At 34.3% G+C, this 13,180-nt stretch overlaps 2 protein-coding genes across 3 annotated transcripts; both read left to right on the top strand.

Annotated features, from left to right (window-relative positions):
* Positions 1–4,347, top strand: LOC131625659 (F-box protein SKIP23-like). Of its 2 annotated transcripts, none has more exons than XM_058896500.1 (2): positions 1–1,214; positions 3,872–4,347. In XM_058896500.1, exon 1 carries the CDS (start codon positions 143–145, stop codon positions 1,208–1,210), a length of 1,068 nt encoding a protein of 355 aa, XP_058752483.1. In that variant the 5' UTR covers positions 1–142; the 3' UTR covers positions 1,211–1,214; positions 3,872–4,347. The 2 variants fall into 2 exon arrangements, with proteins under 2 accessions (XP_058752483.1, XP_058752484.1); XM_058896501.1 differs by lacking the exon at positions 3,872–4,347 and adding an exon at positions 1,530–2,939.
* A 4,472-nt stretch (positions 4,348–8,819) lies between these two features.
* Positions 8,820–11,180, top strand: LOC131625657 (F-box protein SKIP23-like). Its single transcript, XM_058896499.1, has 2 exons — positions 8,820–10,010; positions 10,961–11,180. The coding sequence occupies exon 1, from the start codon at positions 8,933–8,935 to the stop codon at positions 10,004–10,006; it is 1,074 nt and encodes a 357-aa protein (XP_058752482.1). The 5' UTR covers positions 8,820–8,932; the 3' UTR covers positions 10,007–10,010; positions 10,961–11,180.
* Positions 11,181–13,180: the final 2,000 nt, after the last annotated feature.

Here is a 13,180-nt window from a genome sequence, read left to right on the forward strand (position 1 = left end):
GTAATTGAACACCGGTTAACTTTGTATCGTTCAACATCTCACACATCAATCCAATTTTCATTTAATTTAATCAAAACCCTAACCCTAATTCCTCTTTCACCTCTTTTAACTCTCTAATCCCATCACAACCAGTGAAGCAGCCATGGCAGATTGGTCTCATCTTCCAAAAGATATTTTGCAATTAATATCCGAAAAACTGAACAGTGATTTCTACATTCTTCGTTTTCGTTCTGTCTGTTCCACATGGCGACTTTCCATACCAAAACCTCACAACCATTTCCCCTTGAAGCTCCCGCACTTTTCCAAATACGGCAAACTCTACAATGACAACATCTTTCTCATCAAACCACCCGTAACACCCAACCAACAAACTCTCCGCCCTTGGTTGGTCAGAATCAGTCCAACTTCAACCGGAAAGTTTAACCTCTGGCACCCCCTTTTACGTGACAGTCTTAATATACCTTCTGATCCGCCCGTGCTCGACTTCAACCAACTCTCTGTCTTTAATATCGGACCGGTTTATGTTCGGGGGACGTTCTATCCACATTCATCTTGCACATCATTTTCTGATTCTGGTTGCTGTGTTGTTACGTTTGAGGGGGAACAGATTCCGAATATTGTCTCATACGATAGTGACTCCATGGGGATGGTGATGTTCCGTTGCGGAGGTGATGGTTTGACTAAGATCCCCAATGTGGCACCATACTACCAAGGCATGTGCATTTTTAAAGGCCGGCCTTGTCTAACCGACAATACTGGTCGGACTGTGATGATTGGATCAGATTTGAACGTTGATTTGGTGGCTGAGCCTGTGTTTGATGACGATCCCTATGTCAATGGCGACATTTACATTATGGTGGAAAATGAGTCTGACTTGTTGCTTGTTCACAAATATACAGAAAATCATAATATAAATGAAGAGCTTGTAAGGTTTGATGTATTTAGGCTTGACCAGAGACAGAAAAAGTGGCTGAAGTTGGAAAATTTAGGGGATATGGTTTTGTTTTTGGGACAAGGCTATTCGTCTGCTATATCGGCGTCGGATTTGGGTTTTGACAGTGGAAATTTTGTGATTTATTGTAACTATACTTGTCGCAAAATGAGGGTTTTTCCCTTGGACCAACAACGGACTTTTCTTTTGTCTGATTATCCAGATTATTTGAAGTTGTTCTGGCCACCTCCGGAGTGGATCGTCACTAAGTGTTTGTAACAAAGTAAGTTATTTGCATTGAAATTTTCTAATATAATAGTGATTGATAGTGTATTATTGTGCTTAGTTTTCTTTGTTAGATTGGATCCAATTTGCAACTTGTACTTTTGGAAATAGGAATATTGAAGTGATCTTCATCTGACATTTTGGCCATAAATTTTTCCAACTAATACCTTCTTTGTTAAGTTGAAATTGGTATCTAGGCTTCTATTTTTTTTCATAAGTTCCTTTGTTTGACTTCTAGAAGTATAACTCAAATTAGGGTTTACTACTTATGAGTAAGGGATTAAAAAGTGCAACTTGACAATTAATGTTAAAGGACTTTAGGTCTTAGAAGAGATTAACTAGCTAATATTATATCCATGAAGTGTGGAAGATTCTACTATATGCTTTAACATTCTTTTTGGTATAAAGCTCAAGGTAAAACTAGTAGTGCATCCTTCCACCAAGACAACAATGTCCACCACACTTGTTATAATTATGCTTGCAGGTTCAGACAACGGTTCTGTTTGTTGTCTCTAACTTCAATAGAATGCTGCTAATATTCTTGTGATATTATACCCTAAGTTTATTTATTGTTTCCATAAGTTGCAGTGAAAATGGTAAGAAATATGGTTTCAAATTTATGATGTTAAGATGTTTGTAAGAGAGTATGTTATTTGCATTGAAATTTTCTAATGTAATAGTGATTGATAGTGTATTATTGTGCCTAGTTTTCTTTTCTAATGTAATAGTACATTTTGACCATGAGGTTTTCCATCTAATATCTTCTTTGTTAAGTTAAAATTGGTATCTGGGCTTCATTTTTTTCATAAGGGATTGAAACGTGCAACATGAGATTTAATCAGAGGACGGTAGGTTTTCGACATAGTTTTTTATTAGAATTGAAAAGAGGTTTACTAGCTAGTATTATATTCTAAGTTGTTAATCACATCTAGTTTCACAGAGCACCGAAATTGCTGACAGTGGTTAGCAGCCCAAATGTATTGCGTAGAATCCTGCCACTGCTATGCCATTGTGCTTTTGACAACAATGTCCATACTTGTAAGGAGTTATGTTGTAATAAAGAGCTTTTAGTAAGAAGAGAGATAATTGTTGCTTAATAGCTAAAAGAGAAGTTCTTTAAACGATATTATGCATTCTGGCAACATGTTTTCCACCAGTAAGTTTCACAATAAATCTAGCTAGGGATGATACTATTTATATGTTTTAATAACATACTATAGGAAAAACGCAGCACAGAAAAATGATCGATGGGCTGCTTCCTAATTCCTGAAAGAATTACTTGATTGTGCTTGCAGATTCAGGCAATGATTCTGTTTGTTGATTCTAACTTCTATAGAATGGTGCTAGTAATCCTGTGGTATACGTTATATTACTTACACCATCAATTTGTTTATGTTTCTATAAGTTGCAGTGAAAATGGTAAGCAATGCCAGTTTGCTTACTCATATAATGGTTCCAAATTTTATCCTACTTTTGTGCTTAAATTTTCCTGATTGGTCACACTTTAGTGCAACGTGAGACTTCCAGTTACATTTTCCATTGGTTCCCGTCCGTGAATAGAATTTTGGTTCCAGTCCGTGAATTGGATTTTTTACATTTTGCAAGCAACTCGAATTTTTAGTTTTACGAAAAACCTCGATTTGTTCGTCTTTTTTTCAAAAAAACATAATTTTTTTTTCCGAAAATTCAATTTTTTATTTTTTCAAAAAAATCCGCTTTTATTATTTTTTAAAAATTTGATTTATTTATGTTTCCGAAAATTCGAATTTTCATTTTTTCGAAAAGAACTAAACTTTTTTTGTTTTTTGAAAAATTCGATTCTTCGTGTTTCCGAAAACTCGATTTTTCATTTTTTTGAAAAAACTCGATTTTTTCGTATTTTCGAAAAATTCGATTTTTCGTGTTTCCGAAATATAGGTTTTTTTTTTGGAAAAACTCGATTTTTCGTATTTGTGAAAAATTCAATTATTCGTGTTTCCAAAAACTCAATTTTTCATTTTTTCAAAAAAATCGATTTTTTGTATTTCCAAAAAACTCAATTTTTCATATTTCCGAAATAATCAATTTTTCGTGTTTCCGAAAACTCGATTATTTGTATTTCCGAATACTTGATTTTTTTTGTTTTTTCAAAAAAATTCGATTTTTTATATTTTCGAAAAAACACAATATTTCGTGTTTTTGAAAGCTCGATTTTAATTGTTTTTTGTATTTTTGAAAAACTCGATTTTTTATTTTTTAAAAAAAGTTGTTTTTTTTAATTCCAAAAAACTTTATTTTTTTTATTTTTTTTAAAAACTCGATTTTTAGAAATTTTTTTTACTCTAAATTGTTTTTTGTCTTTCTTTTTATTAGAAACTAATTTATATAATTAAACCAGTTTATAAAACGAAATTGGTTCTGAACTAGGTTTGAACTGAATTTGAATTGTTTAAGTTAAATAGTTCAGTTAATTAACCATTTGAGTGGTTCAGTTTTTTTATAGTGCAATGCAGTTCAGTTCAAGTATACAATTTAGTTAATCATATTTTTGAACATCCCTAGTCCCAATGGTATCGGTGTCGCCTAAAAATGTTTCTTTTGAATTGCAGTGTTTATTAGTTATATTCGTGAGCTACTTCCTGTTCTTATTTAACATTTCCATATTTTGTTTTGTAGGTAGGAAAGAATTCTAATCCATCTGTAGCTTGTGTTTGAAGAATGGTTTATTAGATACCACTTATAGCCATGGAAGGAGATAGTTGATGTTTGCTGCTATTTGCTCTGTTACTGATGTTGCAATGGCAGATGAAGATGAACAATGGTGTTTATATTTCATGCTCAATCAAAGGAATTACTTAATTAATATCAGTTAATCAAAATATTAACCTTTTTTAGAATCTTTTAGAATCTGTCACATTTTTTGTTTTGCTTTTTCTTGCTTGTGTAACTATATTTTTTGCATCAGTTACATCTCATGAGCACTAATCCAGTGACTCCAACACAAGGCAATGTTAATCCCCAACATGTAATCAAATTTATCAACTTCACCATATGGCCATTTCTCCAAAATACGTGAGATTTTTCATAGGTAAACACGTTATTTTGAGCTTGTTGATTTATTTTTATTTTTTTTTCAATATCTCAATTCACCCCTTAATACTCTTAGAGTGTGTTTGGATGGAGCATTTTAATGAGGGAAAGTAATTTTTTGAGGAAATTGAAAATGATTTGATCAACATCCATTGTTTGGATACTCATTACAACCATCATTATCAATTAGATTTTTGAGTTATACCCAACTTTGGCCCTCTTTACTCGTTCGTTCAAGAATCATTCTTTATCATACATGGTACTAATCTACCACTTCACAATACTTACTCGCACTCATAAATAAATCCCTGATTTACTTACTCTATTTAAACATTCTAACCATTAGAACGAGTACGCACAATAATTATAATCATACTCATCAGCCTCAATACACCATTTCTTACAAAATAGCTCAAATTGAGTTCCGCTCTTCTCTAAGAATTAAATCAACCTCATCCTTCTTAGAGTATAATCCCTTATTATATCTGAATCTACAACAACATCTTACAACAGCACAAAATTATTTTAGCATCATATGGTATCAACTCATCGTCTTAACTTTGCCGAATACATATTCGTTAACTACGTACAGCCACAATAACATATTCATCATCTCGGCAATTATTCAAAAGGCTTCTTATTCTCCGGAACAACATCCTTACATCTTACTAGATCCTAATCCAACATATAGATCATGTAATTCTCTACGTAGGCTTCCGACATATTAATTCCTCACTGCCCACGAGTAGTACTCATAACACTACTCCACATCACACTTTCGTTGCGCGACTCTGATTACCCGTCTTAAGTCATTTTCCATTATATTGCACTCTTTCATATTCACTTCTTCATAAGTTCACACAACATGGTGAGTGATTATTTTCACGATTAAATATCCATCACAACTTATACCATTAAGGTAACAAAAAAAATTCATCCCATTTATATGATTCCATCTACTACCAACAAGAGATTTAGGGTGATCAAGTCCTAAATTTGTCAATAGATAGTCGACAACCATATTTAAGCATAAACCATCGTTACTACATAATAGTGTCTTTTCCGAGTTTGCACTCAAACTCATTAACATCGTCATAGCCCAATAATTCACTTCGAGTCTTTACAACTCGCACATTCCCCTCTCATTGGATCTTGTCGGTAAGACACCAACGTCCAAACATTTCACACAGTCCGCTTCATAGTCACTTAGCATCACGCACTTGTTAAGTACTTCTCAACTTAGAATTACTAATATACTCGTACATTACTATCCATATCGTTCCAAATCAAAATCCTCGTCAACCATATTTAAGCATAAATCATCGTTACTACATAATAGTGTCTTTTCCGAGTTTGCACTCAAACTCATTAACATCGTCATAGCCCAATAATTCACTTCGAGTCTTTACAACTCGCACATTCCCCTCTCATTGGATCTTGTCGGTAAGACACCAACGTCCAAACATTTCACACAGTCCGCTTCATAGTCACTTAGCATCACGCACTTGTTAAGTACTTCTCAACTTAGAATTACTAATATACTCGTACATTACAATCCATATCGTTCCAAATCAAAATCCTCGTCAACCATATTTAAGCATAAATCATCGTTACTACATAATAGTGTCTTTTCCGAGTTTGCACTCAAACTCATTAACATCGTCATAGCCCAATAATTCACTTTGAGTCTTTACAACTCGCACATTCCCCTCTCATTGGATCTTGTCGGTAAGACACCAACGTCCAAACATTTCACACAGTCCGCTTCATAGTCACTTAGCATCACGCACTTGTTAAGTACTTCTCAACTTAGAATTACTAATATACTCGTACATTACTATCCATCTCGTTCCAAATCAAAATCCTCGTCGTGGCAAAAGACCGCAACAACATTCTTAACTCATGGTTTTACTCCTTATCCCATGACGTCTTTTGCGTCGAAATATATTTCCACTCGGAATTTCAACAAAGTCTTCCTCACATCAATAGGTGTTAGAAATTCTCTACAATTATTTTTTTATACCTGTCGTTACTTTGGCATCACAACTACGACTTCAACTGTTCCCAAAGTTTGTTCCACCTTTACTACTAATTCACTCCTAACTAAAATCCATCGGTACTCAAATCATCTTTATTACCGAACATCTCATCAACTTATTCATCAACAACATGTTCTACTCAATTTCGTTTCAAACAATCGCGTTAGTAGGCATTCCTATTCAACAAGTTTCACACTTCCTTTACCGACTTCAAAATCTCTCTTTATAGGATCACCCTACTGTATTTATAACTCTCTTATAAGGGATAACATAATCTCTCCTCTTTGTAGGTTCAAACGACACGTTAATCCGACACTCAAAACTCAAGATATGAATTTTTCCATCGTCATCCGAAATGCAACATCGACATCATGCAGCGACGCTCTATACGATATCTCCAAAACTCTTCAAATGGTATATTCAATTCTTAAAATTACTTCTCAACAAACCTTCTAATTATTCCTTCAATCCGTTCAACGTTGACACTGACTTTGGTGTAAATCTTAATACTCTTCATACATTTTATAGTTTTGACCATTATATATACATTGTTGTATTCATATCAATATTTCACTCAAATATGAGAATAATTGAAAAATAAGTTATTAAACTATTTGCATATATTTTGAAAATACATTTTTAAAATATTTACGAATATGTTATAAACAAAGAGTGCATCCGGAAATATATCAAAAAAAATTAAGATGTTTTTTTAAGATATATATTGGACTGTAAGAAATTCTCTTGAAATTTTGAGTTAAAGTAGTGATTTTTTTTTCAAATATTACTTATAAAAAAATGAAAAAATAAAAACAGTACAATGGTCATTTTTTCAAAACAAAAACCTATACTTCACTTACCTAAACTTTTCCATCGGTAACAGACAAGCCATTTCCATTCTCGACTGACCACCACAAAACCCTAACTCTACCATTTCTTTCGATCTCCGGTCGATGAACGCCGAGCACTCCATGCCGGCGAACATTCACTGTTGCCTCTTTACCCGAACCATGTTGCCATACATATTTGAGATGTAGAAGTAAAAATTTGTTGGAACTACTAATTTAAAAAATGTTTGTTTTATTATTAAGTTTTGTTTGTTTGAATCATTCTTGTTAAACCATGTATGCAGGAACGTGATATGCTAAAAATCATTAGTCATTTGAGGAAGATCATTCTCCTAGTAGAGCCTAATCAGCCATGGTTCTAGGAAGTGTTGCAGTTATCAGGGTTGCAAGATTTAACCCTGAATGGTTATACAACAGTTAATCATGGTATGATTAACATTTTTATTGAGAGATGACATGCAGAGACGTCATCATTACATCTACCACATGGTGAAATGACTATCACACTGAACGATGTCACATGTCTGCTGCATCTTTCAGTTAGGGAGAGATTTTTAGATCATGGGAAGTGTGACTAAGAAGAGGTTTTGTAGTTAATGGTATAATAGTTAGGAGTTGAACCTGGGAGTGCCATGAAAAAGCTTGACAAGAACCGCATGGCTTATGCTAGGTTTAGCTATTTGCAGGAGGTGTTGATGATGAGATAGCGAAAGCACAATAGGCTGATGATGATGCTGAGTAACTAGGGCAACACATAGCGTATGCTATGAGAGCATACTTGTTGTATTTTGTTGGCACTATGATGACTTTGAGCGGATCCATAAGTACAATTGGGAGGCTGCTTGTTTGGTCTACTTGTACTGTAAATTATATGAAGGCTATAAGTGGAAGACGAAGCAGATGATCGGCAGGATCACACTTTTGACGGTAACATTTCTTGGTCTTATATTGATTTTGTTAATTATTGCAACGTCGTTACTAACTAATGATTCTTGTTTTTTCAGGCCTGGATCCTATAACAATTTCCACGCATCTCAGGTTGCTGACTTGATCATGCTTATGCTGAGGATAAGCTGCGTGCTTCTGCATTTGACTTGCTCACAGGGAACCAGGCGCCCGAGTCGTTCAGGGTGTATATTGACCACTTGGTCTTTGATGATATACACTTTCATTCTTACGCCGACCACCGTGTGACGATTCCATTTGAGGACATTGTCTTATACTCATGAAGATTGGCTTACAGGTCGTGTAAGAGGGCTCCTCATCTTCCTGAGCGCGTCATGCGTCAATTCAACTACATGTAGTACATTCCCATTCAAATATGAGAATAATTGAAAAATAAGTTATTGAACTATCTGCATATATTTCGAAAATACATTTTTAAAATATTTACGAATATGCATCTCTTGAATAAACTTATGTTATAAACAAAGAGTGCATCCGGAAATATATCTAAAAAAAAATTAAGAAATTTTTTAAAAATTACATAAGATGTTTTTTTAAGATATATATTGGACTGTAAGAAATTCTCTTGAAATTTTGAGTTAAAGTAGTGATTTTTTTTTTCAAATATTACTTATAAAAAAATGAAAAAATAAAAACAGTACAATGGTCATTTTTTCAAAACAAAAACCTATACTTCACTTACCTAAACTTTTCCATCGGTAACAGACAAGCCATTTCATTTCAACTCTTATTTCTTTCACAAACTTACTATTCCTCAAACCCTAACCCTAATTCCCTTTTGGTTCCTTTCACTTATGGCAGATTGGTCGCAGCTTCCAAAAGATCTTCTGCAATTAATATCGGAAAAACTCAACAGTGATTTCTACATTCTTCGTTTTCGTTCTGTCTGTTCCACATGGCGACTTTCCATACCAAAACCTCACAACTATTTCCCCTTGGAGCTCCCGCACTTTTCCAAATACGGCAAACTCTACAAACACAGCATCTTTCTCATCAAACCACCTGCAACACCCAACCAACAAACTCTATACCGCCCTTGGTTGCTCAGAATCAGTCCAACTTCATCCGGAAAAGTTAACTTCTTGCACCCCTTTTTACTTGACACACCTATACAGTTCAGCCTCCTCAACTTCAACCAACTCTCTGTCTATGAACTCGGACACATTTATATTCACGGGATTTTATATCCAAATTCATCTACCGTCAAATATCGTCCTTATGATCGCTATGTTGCCACGTTTCAGGGGGAACAACTTCTTGATATTGTCACACTCGATATTTACTCCGGGGAGGTGGCAATGTTCTGCTGTGGGGACAATCGTTGGACTAAGCTCTCCAGTGTGGCAACATTCTACCAAGACATTTGCATTTTTAAAGGTCGGCCTTGTGTAACAGATAGAACTGGTCGAACTTTGATGATCAGATCAGATTTGAGCGTTCATTTGGTGGTTGAGTCAGTGTTTGGTGCCGATGACTGTGGCGTCGTTTACATTATGGTGGAAAATGAGTCTGAGTTGTTGCTAGTTCACAAATATAAAGATTATCCTGATGGTAATTATAATCATTATGATGATGATGAGCTTCTAAGGTTTGATGTATTTAGGCTTGACCAGAGAGAGAAAAAGTGGCTGAAGTTGGAAAATTTAGGGGATATGGTTTTGTTTTTGGGACAAGGCTATTCGTTTGCTATATCGGCGTCGGATTTGGGTTTTGAAAATGGGAATTCTGTGATTTATTGTAACCATATTTGTAGCGAAATGAGGGTTTTTCCCTTGGACCAACAACGGACTTTTCCTTTGTCTGATTATCCAGATTATGTCAAGTTGTTCTGGCCACCTCCGGAGTGGATTGCCAGTAGGTGCTTGTAACAAAGTAAGTTATTTGAATTGAAGTTTTCTAATGTAATAGTGATTGATAGTGTATTATTATAGTGCCTTGTTTTCTTTGTTAGATTGGATAAATTTTGCAACTAGTACTTTTGGAAATAGGAATATTGAAATGATCCTCATCTTACATTTTGACCATAACTTTTTCCAACTAATACCTTCTTTGTTAAGTTGAAATTGGTATCTAGGCTTCTATTTTTTTCATAAGTTCCTTTGTATAACTCAAATTAGGGTTTACTACTTATGAGTAAGGGATTAACAAGTGCAACATGAGAATTAATGTTAAAGGACTTTAGGTCTTAGAAGAGATTAACTAGTTAATATTATATCCATGAAGTGTGGAAGATTCTACTATATGCTTTAACATGCTTTTTGGTATAAAGCTCAAGGTTAAACCAGTAGTGCATCCTTCCACAAAGATAACAATGTCCACACTTGTTATAATTATGCTTGCAGGTTCCGACAATTGTCCTGTTTAGTGTTTCCATAACTTCAATAGAATGCTGCTATTAATCTTTTGATATTATACCCTCAGTTTATTTAGTGTTTCCATAAGTTGCAGTGTAAATGGTAAGAAATTTCCTTCCTAGTTGACTCTTAACTTTTTTTTTGAAGTTGTATGAGTGATGTTAATATTGATTCCCATTGTGATATTTATGTACAATGGTAGTGGTGGATTGAAAATAAAACTTAGTTAAGAGAATGTAGAGTAAGCAAAATTTTCTCTTTAACCATGTTGAATTGATGTCTTACAGTTTTGCATTAATAGAAATTTTAGAGAGACTAATGTTGTTGTAGATGAGCCCTTATTTAATTGTCTGATGACTTGGATACTTCATTTATTTTCCCTAAGTATTACCTATTTGCAGAGTTTATTAGTTATATTTGTGAGCTACTGCTTGTTCTTATTTAATATTTCCATAATTTCTTTTGTAGGTATTGAAGAACTCTAATCCATCTTTAGTTTGTTTTGGTCTCTGATGAGAAGCTTTAATCATGTTTAATGAAGTTAAACGAATTATGCATTAAAGTTACTATCCATTTAGAAACAATGATTGTAAGTTTGAGAAGTTTATTTCTTTACCTCCGTCCCAATGAATGACATTATTTTATCATCTAATTTTGTGGGTTTAAACTAGAGTTGGACCTTGTGGTATACTCAACAACAAGTTGAGCAAAAGATGATAACTTGTTCTCTAGCAATCTTGTTGGACAATCATATTTCTCAATTAGTCCTGCTCTATTGTTTTGCATTAGTGTCCAATAAATTCCAAGATCAAAGAAGAATATAACACAATAGTACAACATATCCTTTCTCACCTTGATTAAGTAGTAGAACCATATCATTGTCAATAACAGAAGTTATTCTATGTGCAATTGTAATGACTGTGCAATCAGAAAAATGTTGCTCAAGAGTTTGCTGTATCAAATTATCGGTTGCCGTGTCAACTGATGCAGTAGATTCATCTAGTACCATTACTTTACTCTTCTTAAGCAGCACCCTACCAAGACAAACCAACTGTCTTTGACCCATACTCCAATTCTCACTCACTGCAACATCCATTTTTTATATTAACAATAGGTTCATTCCATGAATATGTGTTTCATAGGTTTAAAAGACAAACCTGATGAGTCTAACTTTCCTTCTTTCTTTCTAACTTCATCTCCAAGTTACTTATCTAGTGCCTATATAAAATAATGTCAATCAACATGCAAAGTGACTATAAGTAGAGTTTTGAAGAAGGTGTGTGACTGCAAAGTTGGACTGTGAAACCAAAGTTTATTAGGTTTCTTCAACTGCGGCAAGGCTGCAATTGAGTATAGTCTGTACCTCCCAAAGTTGTTCATCTGTGTACTCCTCCAGTGCATCGTTGTCGTGAGAAAGAAGACACGCCATCCTGCCATTTGAAACCTTACATTGTGCCATCATTGAAATTGTTTCTGGAAGATTGTAAATAGGTTCTTGGAGGATATGGAAAGTTGCAAGTGAAGACAATATCTTCCCCGATTCAAGTGCGATGTCCCCTATAACCATACAAGTACTAAAAGTAACCGCAGAAACAAATGCTGGTGCACTCCAAAATACAAAAATGATCAAAGCTATAGTGTGCGAAAATTTATTTAATGAATCTTCATCAGTCTTTCTGAGCTCAGTTATCTTAGAAAGAAACTTCATTTTCTATCCTTGAAGTTTGAGAATCCTCATGTTCCTTAAAATCTCAAATGTCTCTGTCATTCTGTTATCTCTTGACATCTTCAACTCGTCTTGAAACTTCTCTTGGATTGACCCCAGAGGAGGAACATTTGCCAACGTTACGATGATAATTGCAACAAACCCGGCAATCGAAGCAACACCAAGGTTTTTATACAAAACAAACAAAGCAAAACATTGAAAGTAGAAACAGAAAGAGAACAAAAGAAAAGAGTGTTTGTGAAGAGGGTAGTTTTGATTCTCTGTCTGGAATTGTGTATGGATTCAACAGTGAGTTTCTTCCAGCGCCATGACAGTAAAAGTAAGTGCTAACAGCAGTAAATGAAGGAAACCATATATGCCATGCAAGAAAACAGGTTTCACATTCATAATGTACTTGAATAGTTGAGGTTGTTGTTGAACTTTAAAAGGATTCTAAGAAATTGTATGGTTTCAGAATCAAGAGTTTTTGCTTAAGTAGAATAAAAACATAGTTATGTTATGGCCATAGAGTAGAAGAAGAGAGTTATGAAGTACTATGTAGCACCGACATCTCTAAAAAAATATGTCTGTGACCGTGTCAGTATCAAACACTTGTATCGACAGTTGTGATTATGTTTAATTATTTTTCAAATTATTACTAGTGTCGCCGGAATTGTATTTGGAGTGTTCAACCTTTAAAAGTTTAAGCTACCGCACGTCCACTGCCATTTCAACGTGATTTAGAGAAGCAACTATACATAACTTCTAAAAAACGCGCACCGTAGTTTTACTCAAAGGCCAAACATAGTAAGAGTATTTTAGATCATGATGCGTAGATACGGGTACAGGACCCGGTGCGAATACTGGTACCAGTACGGGGTACATCATTTTAAAAAATATCAAGGTACGAATACATTGATAAAATTGATAAAATGCAAGAGTTTTCTATAAAATATATTTATAGAGAACTAAATTGTTAAGTT

This window comes from Vicia villosa, unplaced genomic scaffold (genome assembly GCF_029867415.1).
Source record: "Vicia villosa cultivar HV-30 ecotype Madison, WI unplaced genomic scaffold, Vvil1.0 ctg.000232F_1_1_3, whole genome shotgun sequence".
In the NCBI taxonomy this organism is placed as follows: domain Eukaryota; kingdom Viridiplantae; phylum Streptophyta; class Magnoliopsida; order Fabales; family Fabaceae; genus Vicia; species Vicia villosa.